At 40.2% G+C, this 24,450-nt stretch overlaps 2 protein-coding genes across 7 annotated transcripts in view; one reads left to right on the forward strand and one right to left on the reverse strand.

Moving 5' to 3' along the window:
• ppp1r12c (protein phosphatase 1, regulatory subunit 12C) overlaps positions 1 to 14,294 on the forward strand; it is a 45,202-nt gene extending 30,908 nt beyond the window's left edge. For 2 of the 3 annotated variants that reach the window (XM_017482165.3, XM_017482166.3), the window contains exons 20-24: positions 77 to 10,892; positions 11,063 to 11,130; positions 12,622 to 12,690; positions 12,980 to 13,549; positions 13,908 to 14,294. In XM_017482165.3, coding sequence (XP_017337654.1) covers positions 77 to 163 — 87 coding nt within the window. In that variant the 3' untranslated portion in view covers positions 164 to 10,892; positions 11,063 to 11,130; positions 12,622 to 12,690; positions 12,980 to 13,549; positions 13,908 to 14,294. The remainder of the gene's footprint in view (positions 1 to 76; positions 10,893 to 11,062; positions 11,131 to 12,621; positions 12,691 to 12,979; positions 13,550 to 13,907) is intronic. The other variant, XM_053684158.1, reaches the window with a different exon arrangement.
• On the reverse strand, positions 14,081 to 24,168 carry LOC108273137 (zinc finger protein OZF). Of its 4 annotated transcripts, XM_017482174.3 has the most exons (5): positions 23,743 to 24,168; positions 21,163 to 21,190; positions 20,744 to 21,002; positions 20,440 to 20,622; positions 14,081 to 16,622 (listed from the first exon to the last, which is right to left on the reverse strand). In XM_017482174.3, the coding sequence occupies exons 3-5, from the start codon at positions 20,985 to 20,987 to the stop codon at positions 15,469 to 15,471; spliced, it is 1,581 nt and encodes a 526-aa protein (XP_017337663.2). In that variant the 5' UTR covers positions 20,988 to 21,002; positions 21,163 to 21,190; positions 23,743 to 24,168; the 3' UTR covers positions 14,081 to 15,468. The 4 variants fall into 4 exon arrangements, with proteins under 4 accessions (XP_017337663.2, XP_017337664.2, XP_017337662.2 ...); XM_017482175.3 differs by lacking the exon at positions 21,163 to 21,190 and having other exon boundaries at positions 20,440 to 20,616; positions 23,743 to 24,167; XM_017482173.3 differs by lacking the exon at positions 21,163 to 21,190 and having other exon boundaries at positions 20,744 to 20,996; positions 23,743 to 24,166.
• Between the last annotated feature and the right edge of the window lie 282 nt (positions 24,169 to 24,450).

A 24,450-nucleotide genomic window follows, 5' to 3' on the forward strand; every position in this document is an offset into this window, starting at 1 on the left:
TAATCTGATTACTGATCTTATCCGAAAGGATTTTTATTAAAATCAATGAATTAAACCTCTCTCCTTCTCTCCACAGGTTCTTGTTGATCTGCGTGCTGATAACCAGAGGTTGAAAGACGAGAACGCTGCTCTCATTCGTGTCATCAGCAAGCTCTCCAGATGAGTCGACACTGCCACTCCCGCCACTATTCACTGAAACCACAAGGTGGCAGCACTGCCCATCTCTTTACCCAGAATAAACTGGAAGAACGCTCCTCTTTCTGCGTGGCCATAACACACTGCAACTGTGTGTGTGTGTGTGTGTGTGTGTGTGTGTGTGTGTGTGTGGTCTTTCTCACCCCTCGGGTGGCTAAACTACTGTTCTCCAAATTAACCTGCACACAAAGGTGAGCAGACCTAGCCACAGCACAACCCTCAGTTAAACAGCACACGAACATCAGGAAATTCCAGACCGCCGATTACTCCCGGACTGATTTCTCTCGTTCCAGGTAACACATTACTTGAACCCCGTGTCACGAGACTGATCAAGTCATAAACACAGTCACCATTATATAGTATATCCAATGATATAACATGAGTCATGTTATAGTTATCAGTAATCATTATCATAGCTACCATTTTGTTTGATTGCATGATCCCTGTCACATGCTTACTAGTTAGTACATATTTTAAGTATTTGGGGCAAATCAGAAGTTTATTATAAGTAATTTAATGCGTTCGCTTTAGTATGTTATCATTTCTATAGTAAGTACTCCTTCACAGTGAGCTGTATGGTGGCTGTATATCGATGGCCACATAATCTTACCTTAAGACTCCCTTATCCATTACAGAAAAATGTCTAACATTTTTGGTGTCGGCACTAACAATCACAGGAGAGTGCTCAGGACAGAAGACTTTGCACTCTGAGGTTTATCGTTAACATGACAAGCTGATGATGTGATGAACTGGCTTGTGTTTCACGGATGATGTATAGCATTAGATGCAACTAGAAATAAATTAAAAAGTATGACGTCACTTTAAGAAGTGATAGTGTTGGCAAATTACTGTGGAAAAACAGTTCAGGATGTGCTGTTATTGGAAAACGATCAACTTCAGGGAGGTAACAGTCAAGGAGCTTATTTTATAAGATATTATGTCACCACAAACTGTTGCTGTTTTCATATATTTTATCGTACATGGCCCTGTTCAATCACTGGAATGTTAGATTATGACCGCTGGTGTGTTTATGACATGTTCACGTCTGTATTATGACATGGGTTCAAGTAGCGTGTTAACTGTAGTACATACTTGAAGTGCAGCAGGTTGGAGAGGAAATGCAGGGTGCTTTTGTTCCATATATTTAAATTAGATCTTGTTTTTTTTTCTTGTGCACTGTTCTCATTATTATTATTATTATTATTATTGGGGGGTTTTTGTTTTGTTTTGTTTTTTAACCTTGTCGCTTAACACAAAATAAGCCAGTACAAGGTCGCCAGTTTATATTATTCTTCGCTTTAGCAATGTGTATCCACTGTAGCTTGTAGTTTATACTCTGACAGTGTTGGACACCAGAGGGCACAGCCAATCATCAGCTTTTAGGACACGACCAAAAAAGGCACGTCCTGATTTTGCCAAGTGACGGGCGCGTTTTTACCACCTCATTGCTAACTTGATCACATGACAGAATTTCTTTTCACGTTTTCATCTTGACCCCACAACTTGGCATGAAATACTGTTCATTTAATAGTTTCACTAGTCAGTCGCCGGTCTGCTTAATATTAAAAGTGCAGTTTGTAATGTTTAAAACTTCTGCAAGATGCATAATAATATTTTTTTAATACCTTAGGAAACTTTAATGTGTATTATTGCAGTGGCTAGCTTCTTTGTTTTATGTTTCTGTTTACATTTTTCTGGTCCAAAAGTCAGCTCTGCCCCCAGCTTAAACCCTTAAAAAAGCAGAGGGGTTTTAGCGTAGGCTGAGGGAATAAATTATAGGCTGATCATCTAATGTTATTGTTGCAGTGTTCCACACAGACAGCAGAGGGCTCAAAAAAGAAATTCACAAACCGCTCCTTTAATGTTACCGTCTATCAAAGGACTCTAAAATTACATACTGCTCCTTTAACATCACTAGTCGAGGGCTGTAAAATGGCAAACTGCTCCTTTAGTTATTTCTCTAGGTGTAGCTTTCTGATGTAAGATTTAAATTACAGTTAAATTAAATGGCACAATTAAAGCCAGTAGTCGGGTTTTCAAGCATGTTAAGTAAATTGGTGTATTCGCTCATTTCTAAGTTTCTATGTGAAAGCCAAATTCCAAAATTCAGCCAAATGTAGTGTATTATTAATACCTGGAGAATGTGCTAGATCAAGGGTCATCAGCTGAAAACGCTAAGTATTTCAGCAGACCAAAACAAGAAGTAGAATCGTTAAATGTGGGGGGAATACTTCAGCGACCCTAGTTTCCTAAATCTAAACCAGCTCAGCTTTTCTATCAGATCCTCTGTTGCGGTTTATCCAATCACAAGCATTTATGTAAATCATTTAGCTGAAGGCAGCTCATCAAACCAGAGACAAGCTATAGGGCTAGAGACATAAGCTCAAAAACAGGAGAGTTTTCACTGACTTTCAGAGAGTTTTCGATTTGTTTACCCTCTCTGACTGATTAGTGATGTGACGACATTGTTTACAAAACAAAATGTTAAAAGATGATGGGACAGAGAAGTATGCGTTTATTCTCCGTGCGATTAAAACTTCAGAAACGGCATGTTTCATCTGTTCATCGACTGTGGCACTATTTTATACATAACCACTTCAGATGATCTTATTAATCGCTAATAAACTAATGGTTAATGGTTAAGCATTATGTTGCTAATCGGTTATGTTAGTTGCTTTGTAAGAACGGTATATTATGTAACCGGACCTTTTGCAGATTTTAGCTGTGCTAGAACGTGGAGTGGAAGCACTTTTCACAGTTGCTGCCTGCTGTAAGTTACAGAAGGGGCAGAGCTATTAGAGGAAACTGGACAGTCCACAATTCGTGTTGTACATTTTGCATAACTAAGGAAAGCATGCTAGGCTATGTCAAGCTGAAGAAAAGAAGTAGTGATGTCACATGATCAAGTACGATAATCAGTTTTTGCTACTCGGCAAAATCAGGACAGCGCTTGCAGTGTTAGACACAACAGACATGCAAACGTGCCAAAACCTGAAGCTCCTCTCCTGCATGGCTACTGGTGCTATGCTGTTGAGGATGGGGGCTTTCTCTCTCTCTCTCTCTCTCTATTTCTATCTCTTGCTTTCTCTGGCTCTCTTTCTCTCAGGACAAGCTTAGATCAACACTGTACTCGAGCACACTGCTACTGTATGTCAGACCAAACAGTGATTGACATTGTTGCTGTTTCTCAGCGAGCGAGTATTTATGAGTGTAAGTGATGTATTACAGAGCCTGTGTCCTGTGCCAATGGTGGTGTAGGGTTTCTTTTTTTTTTTTCTTTTTTTTTTTGTCATTTATTTTCCAAGATAAGGAGGAAGAGGAGGAATGTTTATACTGTGAGTCCTGCTCTCGGAGGAACAGGCGCTTTATAAGGTCAAAGCTTTTGACAGTTTACCACCATGATGTTGTTGTTTTTGTTTTTTTTTTAATTATTATTAATTGCTCCTGTTTTAATTAATATTATTTTTAAGCCAATGCATGCCACGATTGTATTTCGACAAAACATGTGCCTTTCTACATATCTATTTTAATATTTCGATGTTGCTCAGTTGAAAAGCTCTGGGCTCGTTGGCCTGGCAATGTTCCAATAGACTCCTAAAAAATCTGCTGTCATTTAAAAAAAAAACACACATGCAGCCGTCAGCATTTGGTGAAACAGCCAATAAAATTCAATGGAAACGGATAAGTAGCATTGCGTCTTCTTCTGCTTCTTGTCTTGTAGCTTGTCTGTCTTTAACATTTTTATGGCAAAATGTTCCCAAATTATGTCCTTAGATTTTAAAACAAATTCTTCAAACCCATTTAGTATAAATTTACTGTACTTATATATGTATGTTGTAATATTCTGGCTATTTATTGTAGCCATTGAGCTTCTTTTATTCCTGAACTTTCCACCAACACCACATTAAGTCCACTTTGATCTTCTTTAAAAAGCAACTTGTTTGAGTACTAATGTTTGGATTAAACCAATTTAATTCACGTGACTAGTCAAACGTGGCAAATACCTATAGGAACACGATAATAAATATAACCCCAAATGGCAATATGTGGGGTCCAAGCACCTTTTTCAAATAGCCTTCAGTGCCCAGTTCTGGCCAAGTTAAGTAGAACAATAAAGAGACCAGAGACAAACATACACTAGGTTTTGTGATGGTAGCTCAGTGCTAACCCTGTGAAATGCTTTTTGAAATATGATTGGCTAACAGTGACCAAGTTTCTCCAGTAACCAATTCGTTATTAGAAATACAAGTACATTTGTATTTGGAACGTGAGAAACGTTTAGTTAGATTTAACTCTACCTCCCATGTACTGTATGGTCTTGTCGGGAAAATTTAAATGCGATCATGACATCCCCACCCAATATCACATAATTGCTTGCGTCACTGCAAGATTAATCAATTCAGTTGTGTTTGCATGACACTTTTACCAGTGGATATTGTCACAAAGCTGCTTTACAGAAATTGAGATATAGATTTAGATCAGTAAAGTCAGAAGACACCTTGAGAGGAACCAAAAATCAAAATGAAACCCATCTTCTACTGGGAATAGATAACATAATTTCTCTTCTACATCTGTGTGCTATGACGTCAAACAGTAAGCGTGTTGAAAGGATATTTAATACACTCAGAAATAAAGGTAAAAATTTACCTTCAAGGGTACATCTAACCATGAAAGTTGTGATTATATAAGTATTCACCCCAGTGCTGTAAAATTCCTAAATTCGTTGTGGTGCAACCAGTTACCATCAGAGGTCATATAATTAGTTGACTGCAGTCAACATGTGTGTGCAATTATAGTGTCGCATGAATAACCATAAATACTCATGGATTGCCCCAAAACTTGGTAGAGAACATTCCTGAACAAGCAGCATCAAGGCAACAGAGCTATCGAAAGAAGTCTGGGACAAAGTACTGGACAAGAATCAGTCATAGTTTGGTGTGATAAAATTAGAAGTAGGGCAAGGAGAAGGAAGACCGAGACATTCATTAGCAAAACTTCCCCACAGGTGTGCCCACCTTGCCACTCACCTTCCCTGGCTCCGCCCTCCATTCACAAATCGCCACTCGTCCAAGCCTCCACATTTGGTTATTTTTTAAAAATCCCAAACTTTGAACAAGCCAGTTTTACCACGATGAATGGGTAAATGTATCAGGATCCCAAACTCAGAAGACCTGTAGCTGTAATTGCAGGCACAGGTGGTTTTACCAAGTATTGATCCTAGCAAATGTTGGCTTTTTTGTTTAATTAAACTTTTGTCTAGATCTAGGAAAGTATTTTAAAGATACTCAAATGTGTACACATTTGTGGCATGAATTTGTAACAATACTACAGTCATGTGAAAAAATAAGTACACCCCATGGAAAAAAATTTTTTAACATAATTGGACAAGCAAACATTTGATCATCTTTGAAACAGTGCCTATTACTAAAGGTGATATACTTGAACAAAACCACAGGGAAATGTATATTTTTCAATCATTTATTCAGCAGATATATCAATAGATGTGATATTCTTTTGTGGAAAAAGTAAGCACACCCTTGGCCTCATAATTGGCCTAATATTGCACCCTTTAACAGAAACAACTTCTTGTAGGCGTTTTGCATAATTGTCCATCAGGTTTGCTGGAATTTTTTGACCACTCTTCCATGCAATATTCTTTCAGTTGCTAGATGTTTGTGGGTTTTCTTGCATGTACTGCCTGTTTCAAATCCCCCCATAACATTTCAATGGTATTCAAATCCGGGCTTTGACTATGCCGTTCCATAACCCACCATTTCTTCTTTTTGAGCCATTCCTTGGTGGTTTTGTTAGTGTGCTTAGGATCATTATCCTGTTTAAAGGTTCACTTTCGGTTCAACTTCAACTTTCAGACAGATGGCCTCACATTATCTTCAAGAACTCTTTGATTTGATGAACTCTTTGATTTCCACCACCGTGCTTCACAGTGCTTCTCAAAAGCTGTCTTTGGTCTGCGCCAAACAGGTCTGCTGTTACTGTGGCCAAACAACTCTATCTTTGAGTCATCTGTCTAGATCACATTATTCCAAAAGCCCTAGCCTTTCCAGTCAAATTTGTGCAATCTATTTCTGATTGTAGAAGAATGCACTTTGACACCAACAGTTGCAAGACTTACTAGCAGATCCTGTGATGAAATTTTGGGGTTGTTGGAAACTTATTTTTGTATCAGATGGTATGCTCTTGGGCTGAATTTGCTGGGATGGCCAGTTCTGGACAAATTGGCAGTCATTTGAAATCTGCACCACTTGTAGATGATATTTTCCTTACAGTGGAATGATGTATTTTAAATAATTTGGACAGCTTTTTAAAGCCCTTGCCAGACTCATAGGCATCCACAACGTTTTTTTCTGAAGGCCTTACAGAACTCTTTAGATCTTGGCATGATGACACCACACACCTCAATGGCAAAGGGAACACCAGACACTAGATATGAGAGGGGCCTGCAGTATGGGAAATGGTTTGCTGTGATATGACAGAAATGCCCCCCAAGGGCGCTTCTCCTGAAGCACCAAAATACACTCCCTTCCCTGGCAGTCCTGGCCCTCTGGGCAAAATGTTCACATGACCCCTCATGTTCCAATGCAGGCATTGTCCAACAAGTAGCAGGTTTCTCAAGGAGCCAAGGAGCAGAAATGAGGCTGGGGCTGGTTTGCCGGGGTCATTAGGTGAGATCCAGGCTTTGGAAGTTGTGTCGTCAGCTTTAGACAGAGGCTTGACTTGGTGGGCCGTCTCGTCGGCCTTTCTAGAGTGTGGAGTGACTTTCTTAGCGGAGCACGGAGGCGGAACGATGTCCTAAGCAGAGCGACGACCTCAGTGGCTTAGTAAAATGGAGCGATGTCCATATAAAACCTTGGCATAGTGGCATCCCTAGCTGTATAGGGATGCTGAGCGGCATCCTCAGTCACGCAGATAGTCTGAGTGTCGTTCTCCATTGACTTTGCAGGCTGAACTTGGTTGGCTGTGTCAGTAGACTCAGATGTGAGCAGAACTTGGTTATCCGTGTCAGCAGACCGCCTCATGCCTCTCATGCTGGAGCTCTGGGGAGCAACTGCCTTGTGGATATCAAGCTGTAGCTCGGGAGTAGAGGTCACCACACCCTCTGGCTGGAACTATGCGGGTGAGACCACCTCATGGGTCTCAGGAGGTGAGCCATGGAGGTGAGGTCGCCTCGTTGACCTCTGGCTGGAGCTCTGTATATGAGACCACTTCATGGATCTCTTGCTGGAGCTCTGTTGCGGAGGTCGCCATGTTGACCTCCGACTGGGTCTCTGCAGTGGAAACCACCTCGTGGATCTCAGGCTGTAGCTCGGGAGCAGAGGTGGCCATGTTGACCTCTGGCTGGAGCTCTGTATAGGAGACCATCTCATGGGTCTCATACTGGAGTTCTGGGGAGGAGGTCACCACATTGACCTCCAGCTGGAGCTCGGCAGGTGAGACCACCTTGTGGGTCTCAGGTTCGAGCTCTGGAGATGAGACAACCTCATGGGTCTCGTGCTGGGGCTCTGGGGAGGAGGTCGCCACATGGACCTCCAACTGGTGCTCTGGAGCTAAGACTACCTCGTGGGTCTCAGGTTGGCGCTCTGGAGAGGAGGTCGCCACATTGACCTCCGGCAGGGGCTCTGCAGTGGAGACCACCTTGTGGGTCTCAGGTTGGAGCTCTAGAGATGAGGTCGCCACGTTGACCTCCAGCTGGAGGTCCGCAGGTGCTCTCTTGTGGAGCTGTTTGTGAGTATGCCAGTTGCTCTTCAAACAACCCTGAGAGCAGAAATATGATTCATGGATCACAAGTTTCCTGTATGTGGGACATTGTAGCTGGGCTTCTTTACAGCAGCCCTCAGTCTTGCAGGTTTGTGTCATCCCACCACTGCCCTGTCGACCGGGGGCTGAAGCTAAGCTGTAGAGACCCTCCTGTCAACCATCTCCCTCTCATAATATGAGGTGAAAGTCTGAGAGGATTCATCCATTAGATTGGGCCTTCATAACATTTTTTCCACTGGCCCAACTGCGAGCTGGGCCAGTTAGTCGAGACATGAATCCCAGCCAATGCTCCTCTCTGGGCTTGGGGTCCTCCAGGCTTGAAAAATAAAACTGGCATTGGAGTATATAACCTTTGGGACATACCTCAAAGCCATCAACAGAAGCTGGTACTCCCAGGGGGTACCACTGGGGAAAACGCACAGAATCAAATGCTGGTATAGAGATCCCAGTGTGATGCTCTCCTGCTGCTTCCATGTTGTAGGCGAAGTATTCTGTCACAAAATGGAGGCTGAGACGGTAACAAGTGCAAGTATGGCAGTTTAATCAAACAAAGTCCAAGGATTAGGCAGAAATCAATAGTACAAGACATGCAGAGGTCAGGCAAACAGGCAAAACTAGGCAGGGCAGAGGCTCGAGGTCAAAAGAGAAAACAAAGGTCAAAGATTAGATAAGCAACCATGAAATGAGGCTTGGACATACGACAGAGACTAGGCAGCTGAACGTAATACTTCACAAAGTCCTAGTGTTTGAACAGTCTCTTATATACTGTGTGTGTGAGATTGGCTGCAGGTATGTGTGATTAGCATGAGTGTGAGTGTTGCTAATCAACCACAACCTCAATCAACCACAACCTCACTGTACAGCTCAGCTCAGCCACACTCGAGCCAACCAGGACGGCCAGGAACCTTGCGGTGATTCTCGATGACAGCTTGACATTTACAGACCACATCTTAAAAACTGCATGGTCCTGTAGGTTCATCCTGTACAACATCAAGAAAATCTGACCCTACCTCACCGAACAGGCTACACAGATACTAGTCCAGGCTCATGTTATCTCAAAACTGGACTATTGCAACTCACTACTCTCGGGCCTCACAGCCAGCTCCATCAAACCCCTCCAAATGATTCAGAATGCAGCAGCACGTCTCGTCTTCAACCAGCCCAAGAGAACCCATGTCACACCCCTCTTCATCTCCCTCCACTGGCTCCCTGTAGCCGCCCGCATCAAATTCAAGGCCTTGATGCTCACCTACAAGACCTTGTCTGGAACAGCTCCCTCCTACCTCAACTCTCTCCTGAAGGCTTACATTCCCTCATGCAGTCTGCGATCAATCAACGACCGACGCTTAGTAGTACCTACTCAGTCTGGCTCAAGCTCCCTTTCAAGAACATTCAAACTAATTGATCCTCAGTGGTGGAATGAACTTCCAACCTCAATCCGGACCGCAGAATCTCTCACCATCTTCAAAAAACAGTTAAAGACCCACCTCTTCCATGAACACCTAACCAACCCATTAAAAAATAATAATAATAATAATTTACTCTGGCACTTACACCTCTACGCTGCGCACTTTGCTTCTTCTGGAACTCAATTAACGGATCTTGTATGGTAGCACTACTTGTATTGTTCTTTGCTTGATATTTCACTTTGCTTGTATTTTCTCATTTGTAAGTCGCTTTGGATAAAAGTGTCTGCTAAATGAATAAATGTAAATGTAAAATGAGTGTTCTGTGTGTGAGAGAGTGTTCTGGGAATTGCAGTCCATGGCAGCCATGTTTGTAGACCGCCGTGTAGTATGGGGAAATGCAGTCACTGGTTTGCTGTGATATGACATACACACTAATATAATTAATAGAGCAACCAAATACTGTAGTCCTGGAGCATCTGGTAGCTTATTCCTTGCTCTAATACACGCATATTAAGTCATGAAAAACCTGATGAATATGGATAAAAGGGAATACAATACAGAAAATTTAAAAAAGGGGTACTGGACCCTGCTAGAACATCTTGTTGTCTTTAACTTTTAGCATTAGGACTACAGATGAGTCTGTAATTATGAACCCCATGCTCATAGAGCATCAGCGAGAGACAGTGATATTTAAGTGTTCTCTTAAATAAGATGCTGAATGAATAAATAAATGATGTAAATATGAAAAGTGGTTAAATAACCTGACTAGGCAATTTGTTATTGCACTGGGATCATTTACAGCAGCCACAAGTGCAGCAGTACAAGTAAGTGTATGTATGTGTGTGTGTTCTTGGACTGGGAAATTTGGTGACAATGATCAGAAGCTTTATTTAGCTTATATACTCTCAGACAAACATACAGTATGTGCATTCTTAACTTTCTGTTTCCCAGCTAGGTTTGTTTCCCAGTTAGGTTTCTGTTTCCCAGCTAGGTTTCTATTCTGCAAGCACAAACAAATTTAAAGTTTGTGATGGCATGTAGTATCATTTAACTACAAAATGTTTAGTAAAATGTAAACTGCTACCAGTGAAACATTGCATCCAACAACATAATATAATTGTTTATCATAATATAATAATTACAAAAATAACAATAATGTTGTTGTTTCTGTTGCTGCTGTTGTAGTTGATGAAGCTTGTCAGAGAATCTGCAGAACAACCAAAGCCAGGAGATTATATTTTATTAACAGGACAAGCAATACAATAATAATATAAATAAATAAAAAATAACAAAATTGTATGTGTGATTTTAAGGATGGGGGCAAATAACTTTTCACAGCATTGCAGGTACATACAAGTGAAATATAGGAGTTCATGTTCCTCAACAGTTTCTATTTCTCAAGTGTGACATCACAACACACTTACGCACAGATGAAAAGGAAGGGTGGAGAAAGATACTTGTTTGTCTGAAGTCTAATGTTGACACATTAGTGAGGTGGAAATCAAGCTACAGGTAGGTCCTATTCATGATTTAAAAAAAAAAAAAAGAAGAAGAAGAAAAAAATAAAACAGTAAAGTACACATTGCAGATTGGACTTTTGTACAATGGTTATTAAGAAACATAAATGCTCAGATGTGACGTTCTGTAATTTTATTTATTCTTGCCATTTTGTATCCTACTAGCTGGTTTGTTCATACATATTACATTCTTCAAAGCAGAAATGGCGTACAGCGGACCAGATATCCTTGAGGTAATTATGAATAGGTTTAAATAACTGTTGCTAATAAATGTACAGAATATACAGTTTGTGATAAATGTATGGCGGCCTCAATTAATTAGCGATTATTTCAGCACTGATGTAAGTCATCAGTTGAGTTAAGAGCAGTGATAAATCATCTATTCATTAAATGTCGTGACTAGAGAGATTGATATCAAAGTGATGACTTTATTATGGCCTGTAATTTGGGTTAACCTGCTCCATGTTGTTTCCAAATGCACCCACCATAATGTAAATCATTTCTACTAACACGGCAAGTCATGGCATTCATTAACAGAATGAGTTAATACTTTCATTTTTACCAGTATTAATAGCTACTCATATATTATTGGTTGGATGGTAATGTGTACGCTTCATTATTGCCTGAAGTGCTAAGTGGACTGCATGTATTAATTCATTTAATAATGAAAGCATTAGTTTAGTATTGGCCTAATTTATGTCTATATGTAGGTTTATGTGTATGTATGTAATCTCTTATTATGTAGGCACCTCCAAGGTTGGGGGTTCGAATCCCCCCTCTGCCTTGTGTGCATGGAGTGTGCATGTTCTCCGTGTGCTTGGGGGGTTTCCAAAGACATCCGTTGTAGGCTGATTGGCATTTCCAAATTGTCCGTAGTGTGTGTGATTGTGCCCTGCGATGGGATGGCCCACCCGTCTCATGCCCCAAGCTCCCTCGGGTAGGCTCCAGGCTCCCTCATGACCCTGTGTACAGAAAGTGGACTTATTTATTTATACGCCTTTTTTTAAAAGCTGTTTTATAGCTACTGTTTTTTAGAAGGCAGATCCCAGATCAGTAATTCTACTCTTGCGTCAAGATACGTTATAAAACTGTTGCACAAACCTATAGCTTTTTGCATCGCCTTTTATCGTTATCAAAGACATTTACTGTATGGTAACAATGTGTTTCATTAGTGTATTATTTGGACATATGTAGATGGAATTCTTATTATTATTATTATTAGGACATTATAATAAGATAAGACTATAATAACAAGGACATTAGGCTTAGTCTTTAGCCACAGCCACTTTACATAGCTGTCACGGTTGGCAGCGAGGCAGATGCGGGTGCAGACTATATTTAATATAGATACAAACGAAACATCAAACAGTACCTATAGAACTTGTGGCAGAAATCTAAGGCAAAGACTAACCATGAAACTAAGACCATAAACACAGCAACAGAGACAATGGCAAAGAAAGATAAACATAAGACAACCAGTGTAGTGCAAACTGTGGCTATAAATACCAGTAAGTGATGTTCAGGTGCAGGTGGTCATGTGACATAATTGTGTGGTGCAGTGGCTGCTGGGAACTGTAGTCCAGAGTTCCTTCTCTGATATTACATGACAATAGCAAGTTTGCATCTTGCTAGTTTAGATATTTATATATGTATGTATGTATGTATGTATGTATGTATGTATATAGGTATTTATTCCTTATAATATATGCCTAAATTTTTTTCAGCTCATCGAGCATCTGCAACAATTAAGTCTGGATGTGGAGGAGAGGCATGTAGAGGAGATGCATGTGGAGGTCAGCTGTCTGCATTTTTTTAAATTGTCATTTTCTAAATTGTGATAAGTAAATGCCTTGTTACAAAATGAAGTTCCTGTTCTGTTTTAACCATCTGTATCTCTTGTTTTCTTTCTCCCACTCTCATTGAGTATCCTTCCTCTATTTTTTCCTCTCCTCCCTCTTCTTTAATCTCTCCTCCCTCCCTCCCTCCCTCCCTCCCTCCCTCCCTCCTCCCCGCCCTCCACGAAACATCCACAAATCTGTACTGAGTTTGACCTCTGATCATAAATATCTGAAACACATGAAGTCAGTTTCTCGCAGAACACGTGGTTGACTGAAGTGGGCTTCCTTTTATTGCCTTCCCTTCCCTCTGCACCACTCTGTTATTCTCAGACCTTTTTCCTCCTGTGAGGAAATTCACAGAACACTGAAGCAGTGCTGCTGACCATGAACAGCCTTTGATGGAGTATCAGCATGATGAAATAAAACACAGCAATGACTAAGTGGACTCTTTCTTTTCTCAATTTATACTAGTTAAACTTAAGAATGTTTGTGTAGTCAGTTAATTAGCTTTTAAATTAGATTTTAAAATATTATGAATTATTATAATATGAATATTATATTATATTTTTTTTAATTATTATATATAAAAAAAATTATAATATAATATCCTATTTTATAATAAATTATTATGATTGATTAGAATACCCACACTATGTGATTGTTTACTCAGATGCCACATGATGCCGTTAGTGAGATGAGTGAATTCTTCCAGAAACTAAGCCTGGGGGAAGAAAAGATGGATGTGGATGTGGATGAAGAGGAGATGGATGTGGATATGGTTGTAGAGAAGATGGATGTGGACATGATGGATGAGGTAAACACGGCCTATAATTTGTTAAATAGGCGTATAATTTGAATGGTATACTTCGCCATTACAGAAAAGGTTTTCAGACACTTTGCATGTTCTATTTTCTCACATTTTTCTCACGTGTTTGTATTTTCCCCCCAGATAAAAAAATATTTATGACTGTTTTCCCAATTCATTTCAATTATTGCCCTTTATATGAATGCATTGATCCAAATCGTCCAGTCGTTACACCCTTAATAGTTACAGTCTGACATCCCAAAAAGGAGCTTCTATGTAACCCAAATATAAAACACAAATGAAGATCAATACACAACAAAACCTTTACTCTGAACACACTGTACAGTGAGCTTTTTCTCCCTGACAGATGAACAGCCTGAAAGAACAGATCAGAAAGAGGATCAGATCGATGATCATACAAATGATCACAATCAGGATCTGATCATTGGAGATATGCGACTGACAGCAAATCTCCGTTTTCAGATATTTGGCACAAGTTGGACTTCTGTATATATGTCATTTCTTACCTAATAGTATCTATTTTATTCTAGTTCACTTTTTAACCTGTAAAATACCCAACTGTATCCTGTGTCTTGTATGGGTATTATTGTAAATATGTATATGTTACTTTGCTTGCTTTGCTTTGTTATTGAATCAATATTGCATTAAATTTAAACAAAGTTTAAGTCCTCCAAAGTGGGGGGGTGGATGGTATGGGTTTAAAAAAAATAAATAAATAAACTAGTAAAATGCACGTGGCTCAAAGTTTCTGTCATTGTAACCTTTCTAGATACATTTAAAGCAATTTCACGTAATGACCCCCCCCAGTTGAAATTATTAAGAAATTAATTCTATCCAGGATTTCTTTTTCACGCAGAACGCATTGTAGGAGACAGCATCTTAAACGGAGACACTGCTTATCTCAAGGAGTGAATTTGGCTTATTAATCTATTTTTATAATAAGATGTGCTGGATCAAGTGCTATTTTATACGCTGACAAATAAGGATAGTGGACGCCATAGTCGTTTATTTTTCATTTTTTAATTGGTTTCATGTTACATCATATACCATTTGACAGTAAAGGGGGGATAAAAGCTATTTCCATCTTCAGTTCTCATTTTCTATTCCTGATGTTAGTTTGGGTTTAAAGACAGGTGTTTTCTAGATGCTACTGAAAACCCTGTCTCAGGTGCTTCTCTTCCAAAAAAAAATCTGGCAACTTCAGAGCTGTGAACTACACACGGGTAATTTAATAATCTTAACTTCATGTGTGGCATGACCAGGGCATTCCCCAGTTGTCTCGGGTAGATCCAGCTACGTCTGCAACATTCTGAAAACTTCCAATCTGGGAAGTTCCCATCCAGATGATGAAGGCATCTGTGTCTGCTGAATCTGTGTCCATCTCCTTCAGAATGACTGACAGAGTGCCCCTTCCCCCTCTGATAGTTTGTGATACTTTAAATTATGAACTATGGGAAACATGAACTGAATAAATAGTTCCATTTATTAAAACTGCATAGGCGGAAATGAGTGCTTTTATTTTTTTAAAAAGCACTAATTAAAACAGAAACTGAAAGCAATGATATGAAATCATTAGGAACAAATTGATTGACAAAGTCATGAAAAATTGGAATGATCGAACAAAGCACCTGCGAGACATGACAAAGAGTATACCTCAGGGGTCAGCGGGTACCCCAGTGGGTGGGATCAGGGTTAATTATACATTCATTTTTGCCCATCCTCTTGGAGTGCCAATAAGACTTAAGCTTAGTGTGCCAGACTTAAACATGATGTATGTGGTGAGAAGGTCTGGTGAGGCCTTCATTTCCAGCACAGTTCACCTCAAACTTGAAGGGAAAAGTGAAGGTAATGTTCATGCCAAATTTGGTATATAAGGTTGCCGAAATCTCTGAATGCTCTACTGGACTTTAAACCCCTGGTAGCGCTTCTCGAAAGTGTTTTCCAAGATGCTCTTTGAGGCTGTGGGACTGAGTGAAAGACCATCCACACACAGAACACTGGTATGGCTTTTCGCCGGTATGAATTCTCTGGTGCAACCTAAGGTAGGCTGGTGTTGCGAATCCTTTGCCACAGGTGGGGCAGCAGTACGGCTTCTGTCCGGTGTGCAATAGCTTGTGCACTGCAAGATGTGACGACTGACTGAAAGACTTGCCGCACTGAGAGCAGACGTACGGCTTTACTCCGGTGTGCACTCTCTGGTGGGTTCGCAGATGTGTTGATTGTGAAAACTGTTTTCCACACAGGTCACAGTGGTAAGGCTTTTCTCCAGTGTGTAGCCTTTGGTGTACTTTAAGAGCAGAAGAATGAGGAAATGCCTTCTCGCATTGAGAACACTTGTACGGCTTTTCCCCAGTATGTATTCTTTTATGATGTTTGAGAGACGAAGATTGTATGAACTGTTTACCACACTCTGAGCACTGAAAACGCTTCTCTTGTGTATGTATTCTCTTGTGATAGTTTAAGGCTGACGAATGTACAAACTGTTTACCGCACTCGAAACACTGATGGCGCTTCTCTTGGGTGTGTGTTCTCTTGTGAATCCTTAAGGTGCTGGAACGTAGGAACTGTTTACCGCACTCGGAGCACTGATGAGGCTTCTCTTGACTGTGTACTTTCTTGTGTCTCCGAACACCTAATGAGCTTGAGAACTGTTTTCCACACTGGGTGCACATGTAGGGCTTTTCTCCTGCGTGCACTCGCTCATGCACTGTAAGGCTTGATGGCTGAGTGAAAGTCTCGCCGCACTCCGAGTAACTAGGAGGTTTAAATCTAGTGTGCACTTTCTGTTGCCGCTGCAGATATGAGCCTTCTGAAAACTCTCTTGCACGTTGTGAGCAACGATGAGGCTTCTCTCTTGTATGCGTTTTCTGATGTCTTGAAAAGTCTGATGAATTGCTGAAATTTTTACTGCACTGTCTGCACTGATATACCCTTTGGCCTGTATGATATAACGCCAAGGAACTCCTTGCAAGCTTAACTATTCGGCGGCTCTCTCCTTTAATATGTTTTTCTGGATAGGTAGATTCCTCCCCTTGATCACAAGAGGACTTAATGGACGCACCTGCAATTTGATGAAAGAGAAAAACGTTTAAACCTCTAAATACTCTCAGGACCCGAGCACAAATTAGCAAATGGACCGGCAATTTGCAATTGCTGCCAGTCTGGCCATCATTTCTCTTTCAAACCTTTTAGCAGCGATGTATAAATTACATTCATGCACTTAAAGATTTCATGATGACCACACGTTCACAAACAATGCTAAATTGGCAGCTGTGAGTACAGAAGAATTTATTTGTTCAGACTAGGATTGAAATTTGATTATTATGTAATCAATCAGGTCTAATCAAAAGTTAAAATAATCAAAGTGATGAGAAATTTTTTAAGCCATCAAAAGCCTAATAATGACTTTGAAATGTACGTCAATCATTAAGAGAATGACTTAATGTTAAATCAACACATAAAGAAGACAAAATTTCTATCAGGTTTTCAACGAGCTTCGAAATACACATTCCTTAGAGAATCTGTTCATGTTGACTTGATTTTTGTTTTTAATGTTTGTCTATAGCCACCTTGACTGTACATTTAAAAGGTTGAGGTATTGCGACCTAACAGCTGGTTTGATTGTGAGCTTGTGTTACTGTCTATGCGTTCTCCATGTGTCTGCATAGTTTTCCTCTGGGTTCTTTGGTTTACTCCCAAGTAAACTTAGTATACACTGGTTGCTTTTAAATCCAAACATTTATGCAGTGTTGCAGTTAAATATGGTTTTCTGGTGTTTAGCTGGTGGTTATCTGGTGTTCACAGACCCATAGGTATATACGTAACTAGCATTTTGTTAGCATTAGTTATATAGTTTGTCAATTCACTTCTGCTAGCAGATCATATTACTTGGTGCCAGTTTTATTTAGGTGAACTTTATTGCCATGAATTCACATATAGTCACACAGGTCTGGCAACACTGCTGATAACAGCTTTGAAGATGTCTTCATTTATAAATAATTTATCTTTTACTCATTTACCCTTTGCATATTTGAGAGCTACCATATCGCATAGACATTTAAACCCTATGACTCATTGAGTACATTTAGTAAGTGGCTTACATCATGATCACTTGCATAGTCAGAAATAAGGACTATAAGACAGAGAAGCTGGCGTGATCATTTCTTAATAATGGGACGTTTACAGGAAATAACAGGAACCAACAGCTCAGAGCTTACTCAATAAAGATATCAGCAAGACCTTGCAATGTGGTATAATGCATGAATGATTAGTGGATAAACAGGAAATGATTAGAGAATAGGAAGTGTGTGTGCTGTAGTCAGGGAGATAGCCCTCTGCTGGAAGTGTGGAGGTGTTACAACACAGGCCATGACGAACGGCGGCTTAGTGGTTAGCACGTTCGCCTCACACCTCCAGGGTCGGGGGTTCCCGAGCTGCAGGGGTACTCCGGTTTCCTCCCCCATTCCAAAGACATGCATGGTAGGCTGATTGACATGTCCAAAGTGTCCGTAGTGTATGAATGGGTGTGTGAGTGTGCCCTGCGATGGATTGGCACCCTGTCCAGGGTGTACCCTGCCTTGTGCCCAATGCTCCCTGGGATAGGCTCCAGGTTTCCCCGTGACCGTGAAAAGGATGAGCGGTATAGAAGATGGGTGGATTCATCTGTCTGTCTATCTTTCTATCCATCTACTTAAAAATTTTGAGGTAATTAGTTTCCTCAATTTTGTTTAGTTAAATTAACTTATCCGGTTTTACAGTGTGGTGATGTACATTGCTGGTGTACATCTTGATATGAATGTCAGTAGATGAATCTGCTGGCTATCTCAGATGTACCACCGTCATCTCTTCCCATGGTCAAGATCCCCTTCAAAAGAACTGACATGGAGGTCATTGGCCGATTAGACTGGATAAAAAGAATAAAAGGTGTGACTGCATAAGCATTGTCTCCCAATGTTCTGAAACCCCTAAATTAGCACATCCAGCTCCCATCAGAAGTCACATAATTAGTGGAATGGAGTCCAACTATGTGTAACATAATTGATGAACCATTATCAGTTAGGATGTCTTTTGCAACCAGTTGTCATCAGAAGTAACAAATACTTGAATATACTGCAGTTCAAAGTGTCATGTGATCTCAATATAAATACACACATTCCTAGAAGGCCCAAAGTTTGTTGGAGGACAGAGAAACTAAACAAACAGGATCTTGAAGATTAAGGAGTAAGTCCAGGACAAATTCCATGAAAATGTGCACAAATAAGCACAGCAAAGCAGAACGCAAGAAGAAAAAGTGACAAGCAGCCTGAAAAATGGCTTTTCCATTGTGTTTGAGAAAAAAACATTTATTTTACTGCCTGTAGAAAATGTGTGATCTCTGTGACTTTAATCGTGGTATGGGTGTTGGTACCAGACGGGCTGGTTTGAGTATTACAGACACTGCTGACCTGGGATTTTCACACACAACGTTATCTAGAGTTTACATCGAATGGTGCAAAAACAAAAAACACTGAGTGAGTGACAGGTCTGTAGGTGGAAACACCTTATTGATAAGAAAAATCAGAGGAAAATGGCCAGATTGGTTGGAGCTGCAAGCGGAAAGGATATAGAAACACAAATAATCACGCTTTACAACCGTGGTGAGCAGAAATGCATCTCGGCATGCACAAAACTTCTACCTTGAAGTGGATGTGCTCTTCTGCTGTTGTAACCCATCCACCTGAAGCTTTGATGTGTTGTGCGTTCTGAGATGCTTTTCTTCTCACCACAGTTGTAAAGGATGATTATTTGGCGTAATTCCTGGCAGCTCGAATCAATCTGCCCGTTTTCCTCTGACCTCTCTTATCGACAAGGTGTTTCCACCCACAAAACTGTCACTCACTCAATGTTTTTTTTGTTTTTCTGCACCATTCTGAGTGAACTCTAGAGACTGCTGTGTCAGCAGTTTATGAAATACTCAAACCAGCCCATCAGGTACCAACAACCATGCCACGATTAAGTCACTGAGTTTACGGTATCTGTAGGATTTTATGCATTGCACTGCTGCCACATGATTGGCTGATTAGATAAGGGCACGAATGTGCAGGTGTACAGGTCATTCCATCCATCTTCTACCGCTTATCCTTTTCAGGGTCACGGGGAACCTGGAGCCTATCCCAGGTAGCATCGGGCACAAGGCGGGGTACACGCTGGTGTCCATCGCAGTCCATCACAGTCACATACACACACACACTCACACACCCATTCACACACTACGGACACTTTGGACATGCCAATCAACCTACCATGCATGTCTTTGGACTGGGGGAGGAAACCGGAGTACCCGGAGGAAACCCCCGCAGCACGGGGAGAACACGCAAACTCCGCACAGGGAACACAGGGACCCTGGAGGTGTGAGGCGAACGTGCTAACCACTAAGCCGCCGTGCGCCCTAGGTGTACAGGTGTTCCAAATAAAATGAATTATTGTAATATAGTAAAAATTTGATTAAATAACTTCTCCTGTGCAATATTACACTTGTTTGTGTACAAAAACACATTTCAACACATTCCAAGTTAAATGTGACGAGTTAGACATAAAGTTTACAGCATGCTTCCTCGTCAGCAATAAAAATACCTACCTTCACTACAAATTGCACTTCAGAAACCAAACTATATTTGACAAGTTTTTTTTTTTAAAATGTGATTTCATTTTTGGTTAATGTTACAATCATTTTTGTTGCTTTAAATGCTGCTGGTGAAAAACTCCTATTACATTCATACTACATCTCAAATGCAGTTAAAATGATCCTCAAGAAAAGGAAGTGTTGCTTTACTTCCTGTGCATCCCACACACATTCTAACCATTTGCATTAATCCACACTACAGCCACTATATACTCACTGGAAGAAATGAAATTGCTGTGTTGGTATTTATGATAATAAGCCCCTTCTTCTGGTTGACTCTCAGCTGTTCCTTTTCTGCTTTGTATTGTTCCACAATCCACTTCTGGTCTGAATGAATTCATCTTTAATTGATCCTGCAGTGGTTGCTGCTCTCCAGCAGACATGCTGGATTCACCTGAAACTTAGAAATACAAAGAAAGCATCTTCAAAAGAAACGGGTGCTAAAACAAAATGGTCAGATTAGTCACACTAGGTTATAATGGTTATAATGGAATTGTGATCATCTTTCTAATCATAATTACCTCCAGCCTGTAGATTTCCTTCTGATATTGTTTGTGCACACAGACCCTGTATTTTCCTGAAATCCACCAGCCTCACTGCACACATCTTTAACAGAGTCCACTCTGTGTGCTGATCTTCGCCATTACAGCACAAACACTCCGCGAGATGTGCATCAGGATCCGGGTTAAGACTGGGCACATCCACCACGTCCTGCAGTTTTTGCATTTGTGGTATTAATTCTGTCTCTTGACAGAAACGGCGCATGAACTTGATCTGTTGCTTCAAGACAAAGACAAAAAAATGTACTTAAATAAGTTTGAGACCATGTTTAAAGGAGCATTTTATTTTCCTCTTTCCCTGTAAGGCAAATCACAATTGCAATCCGAATGTGCCTTGTGAACTGCTTTTTAGGGAAAAGGTTCAGGGTTTATCAGCTCACCTTCAGATGGGCTGGAGCCTATTTCAATCTGAAAAAACACAGAAGCCTTAAAGGTGATTGATTTGAGCCTACCCCTATTTCCACCCATGCACACAAAGCTCCGCCCCAAAAGTTATGGTGGTTCAAACTGGAGTTACCATTAGCAAGGACTGTCATGACATCACTTTTAAGTGCACTCGAAGATTCAACTGTTTGCAAGCCAAGTTAAAACTCCATAAGCATGCAACTTCTCCTCATAATGATTTTTGAGGATGTGTAAGAGCACTGAGGGGCGTGTCTATAAAATGAATGACAAGAGGGGAATCCAAATACAAACAAACATTCCAGACCAGAAGTCATGCTTCCAAAATGGGTTGGGTTTTTTTTTTTAAGCTAAATAATACACTTGTTCTGAGACAATGGCTTAAACTGTTTTTAGATTGTTTTTACATAATTCCCCCTCATTATTTGTACTAGTAGGAAATGAAAAATATTGACAATTGCACGTTTACGTGAAGAAACAAGTGATATACATTGCATGGCAATATTGCACATTCTAATTTGCATTTGTATCTTTGATATTATATGGTTGTTTAGTGTCTAGAAACACTTTTTAACATTACAATCTACACCTGTAATTAGTTTAAGAAGCTCCTGCTGCCATTACCTACTCAAGAGTGACTTAATGATGACTGTCTCAGGCCCTGTGAAAATCCCTCTGTATTGTCTCTATGAAGTTCATTTGGAGTTTTCTCATCATCAAAACCTTCTGTATTTTCACACATTTCCTGCTGCCTAATGGTAATATGTTGCATAAACCCATACCAAATGCCCAATTCCCAACAAAATCCCTTATTCTGGAAAATGAAACAAGATTTTAACCTTGTCTTCAAGAAACAAATGAAGTGTTGACTAGTGAAAACTTTTTTCACTGTCATTCCACAATTAAAAGCGGAGACATTAGTAGAGGTGTGTGCTGGACTGTTTTCAATCCCACTGCTGTTAAATATACATAAATAAACTGTACAATTAAATATACATGTGGGGGAGTGGTAGCTAAGTGGTTAAGATGCCAGACTCCTGATCAGCAGGTCATGAGTTCAAATCTCAGCACTGGCAACCAGCCACTGCTGGGCCCTTGAGCAAGGCCCTTATCCCTCAACTGCTCAGCTGTATAAATGAGATAAATGTAAGTCGCTCTGGATAAGGGCATCTGCCAAATGCTGCAAATGCAAATGAGATACACTCATGCATTTTGGGTGGATAGCAGACAGTATTATAAGCAGTGGTGGTATTCTGAATTTGGCATTGTAATCTACGTTCAACCAATCTTGCCATATAAATAATGTTAATAGGCATACGAAAGAAAAGTAGGGGGTATATGGTATTCTGCTATCAGTCTAGCTTGTTAGCAGCTCTCTCAATCACTTTCTATAGCTTTATCCTGGTCATATTCACGGTGAATCCAGAGCTTATCCCAGTAACACTGCCAGCAAGGCGGGAGAATGTGATTAAATAAATTAAGAAATAATGTTCATTTGGTGTCCGGGGTGGTTAATATGAAGGAAACTTGCGGTACATCCGGAATGTATCCCAGGCAGGCAGGAGAATTCACCCCGGATGAGATGCCAGTCCATCACAGGGCACCAGGCAAACAATACATTCACATTCACAATTTACATTTACATTAATGGCAGTTGGCAGATGCCCTGATACAGGGCGACATACATGCATCTAATTTTTATACAACATGAGCAGTTGAGGGTTAAGGGCCTTGTTCAAGGCGGGGGCAGTTGCAGCTTGGCAGTGCTGGGATTTGAACTCACAACCTTCATCTCAGTAGTCCAACATCTTAACCTTGAGAAAACCCACACGAACGCAGGGAGAACATGCAAAACTTTGCTCAGACAGTAACCTGGGCTCAGGATCGAACCCTGGAGCGGCTACCTAGCAGCTATCAAACATAAATCCGGAGGGGGCGGGGTTTAAACGTGCAATCCCAATCTCACCATTGGCTAGTTGCCAATAAAATGTGGTTAAATAAAATTAATAGATGGGTTAATTTGATGTCTGGGGTGGTTAAATATGAAGAAAACTTCATGGAGTGACTGTGCTGACGAGGGTCAATAGAGCGCTTGGAGAGGCAGAAATCATTTGGCATGTGTTTCATAGATAATCAAAGATAATACAAAAATGTTTGAAAAATATGGCACACCTTAATGATGCACTAGAACTGCTTACATTTTAATGATAGAGAGACTTTAGGTGCAAAAAGTGCATCTATAAAGTGGAGTGCATTGTGAACAGTGTAAAAAAATGTAACACGTGATTTGTGACGTCGGTTTGTTTGAGATCCCGGCATCCTTGCTTGTGCTTCCGGTCAAGAACATGACTTCTTGAAAAGCAATGCAACGAAACACTACCTTTCTTTATCCTTTCTCTCGTACCCACATTAAATTAGATGCTGCAGAATTAAATAATCATGTCGGTTATTTATTTTATGACACAACACAGACCAAACTAGCAAACACACCAAAACTACTGTTTGGACTAGGTGTAGCTTCGTGGGTGTAAAAAAACAAAACAAAACAAAAAACCGACCTCTTTTATAAAGTCTTCCTCCGTCTTTCGTCCAGCTGATATCTTGAAACCAGTCCGGATTAGAAACGATTTTTAATTGCACGCTTGTTCTCCGGGTCTTAAGGAAAATAATACAGTCGTGCGTGCTCACGTGCTCTTTGCGTCATGACGTATTGGGAGTCCGGCTGCAATCTGAAACGTGCACGCGCCTCCCGAAGTGATGTCGCGTGCATGCGCTGCAAAATGCAGCTCAGCGGGAAGTTACAGTTGTGGTAGTTTTATTTTCTATCTAAGTGATGACATTAATTTATGTACCTGTCCTTTAGTGTTATGGACCAGGGACGTCACTAGAGATTTATGAATGGGGAGGCAAAGCCTCTTTTAGCGGGGTCTGGGCATACCTCTTTCTAGGCATGTATATTTTAGCATAAGAGTGTGTGTAGAATCTATAGAAATAAGGTTATTTTTGGTCAAGGTATACCTGTCTCATAATTTGTGTTAGACTGATCTAATATGACTTACTTAAATTATATCAAAATAAAGAAATAAAAGTCCACTTTGTCCCCATCTTTCCTATACCAACAAAAGGCAAAAATGACTGTAGCCAAAATACTTTTGTTTTTTAATAAATATTATTATTTTAAATAAATATTAATATTTTAATATATATATATATATATATATATATATATATATATATATATATATATATATATATATATATTTAAA

The sequence above is a fragment of the Ictalurus punctatus genome, chromosome 12 (genome assembly GCF_001660625.3).
Source record: "Ictalurus punctatus breed USDA103 chromosome 12, Coco_2.0, whole genome shotgun sequence".
NCBI classification, from domain to species: Eukaryota; Metazoa; Chordata; class Actinopteri; order Siluriformes; family Ictaluridae; genus Ictalurus; species Ictalurus punctatus.